Raw genomic sequence first — 1,359 nt, forward strand, 5'->3', positions numbered from 1 at the left:
ATCAAATCGTTTGTTCATATTCTTTCGCAGTTCATTTTTTAGCTCCACTGCGATGGCATCTCGGGGCGAAATTTTTATCAGAGCTTTACTTAAACAACTTACCAGCGGTATCACTTTGCTAACGGTAGCATAGGTATCCGCAGAAATCTCCCTAGTAACAATTTCAAACGACTTTAATAACTCAATCACCTCCTTGATATTGTTCAGCTCAGAGCCAGTTACCATAGAGGGTGCTTCTGGGCGAGTGAGCAGTACTTCACTTAAAATAGATGCTAACTGGACAAACCTCTCTAGCATAAAAAAACATGAGTTCCATCGCGGTCTTACGTCGAGAATCATTTTCCTTGTATTACCTTCAGAAGCCCCGGCATCTATTTGTTTCTTTCGCAATTCATCACTGGCGTTAACGCTTCTTTTAATAAACTTAACAATGTCCCGCACCTTACTGATCAAAGCTGACACTTCCGTTGACTTATCTATTGCCTGAGTGACTACCAAATTAAGCGTGTGTGCGAAGCAGGGAATTATTTTTTTGTCACCAAACAAGTTTCTATTCAATTTCATCATAGTGCTGTCGTTATCTGTTACGCAAGCAGAAACTTTATCTGTGGATACGTTCCACTCGATAAAAAGCCGAGACAAATGTTCTCCTAAATAAGCAGCGGTGTGACTTTCGTGTAGTTCAAGTACGCCTAATGTTCCACTTAACAGACGTAAATTATCCAGAAAATGGATTGTTACCCCAAGGAACGACTGATTTTTCATTGTCTCTGTCCATACGTCATATGTTAGACAGTAACTTTCGCATTTACGAATGTGCTCTTTGAAAATGTATGATAACGCTTCGTATTTTTCATCCACGCGCAATTCTATTGTCTCCCTGCTTGGGACTTTATAGAGCGGAACCACTTCTTTCATTAGCTGTAGAAAACCATTTCCTTCTACCGTGGAAAATGGTTTGTTGTCCATTATAATGAACTTGACGATTGCTTCAGTGATTTTCCTTGACCTAGTACCGTCTTGAGAAGAAATGCTCTTAACTTGCTCGAAGAAGTCTTTGACATTTGGTTGGATCAGTGCTGCCGTAGGCAACTGAGATTTCGGTTTACTGCCTGATACTGACGGAGTACATGTCGTAGGCTGAGATTCAATGATAATACATGCTGTCTCCTCATTTGTACTCTCAGATACCTCACTAAGAAGTGGCGAAGGTGTTGGCGCAATGCTAATAATTTCAGAAATTTTTTGTGGTTTCGGTTGCGTGTGTGGAATAGCTTCAGAGGAGCATTCTGCTTTATCACTTGATTGTGTTTCTAGTAATATCTGTTTGTGAACTTTCTCAATGTGGCAGCGAAGATT

The 1,359-nt window shown here is 40.3% G+C and overlaps 1 protein-coding gene across 1 annotated transcript in view; it reads right to left on the reverse strand.

Moving 5' to 3' along the window:
- Positions 1-102: 102 nt before the first annotated feature.
- LOC108375997 (zinc finger BED domain-containing protein 4-like) overlaps positions 103-1,359 on the reverse strand; it is a gene marked incomplete at its 3' end in the record, with an annotated part of 9,812 nt that continues 8,555 nt past the window's right edge. Inside the window, exons 2-3 of the mRNA XM_017632157.1 lie at positions 354-1,323; positions 103-236 (exon numbers count right to left, since the gene is read on the reverse strand). Coding sequence (XP_017487646.1) covers positions 103-236; positions 354-1,323 — 1,104 coding nt within the window. The remainder of the gene's footprint in view (positions 237-353; positions 1,324-1,359) is intronic.

The sequence above is a fragment of the Rhagoletis zephyria genome, unplaced genomic scaffold (assembly GCF_001687245.7).
Source record: "Rhagoletis zephyria isolate East Lansing unplaced genomic scaffold, Rhagoletis_zephyria_1.1 Rzeph_scaffold_09740, whole genome shotgun sequence".
NCBI classification, from domain to species: Eukaryota; Metazoa; Arthropoda; class Insecta; order Diptera; family Tephritidae; genus Rhagoletis; species Rhagoletis zephyria.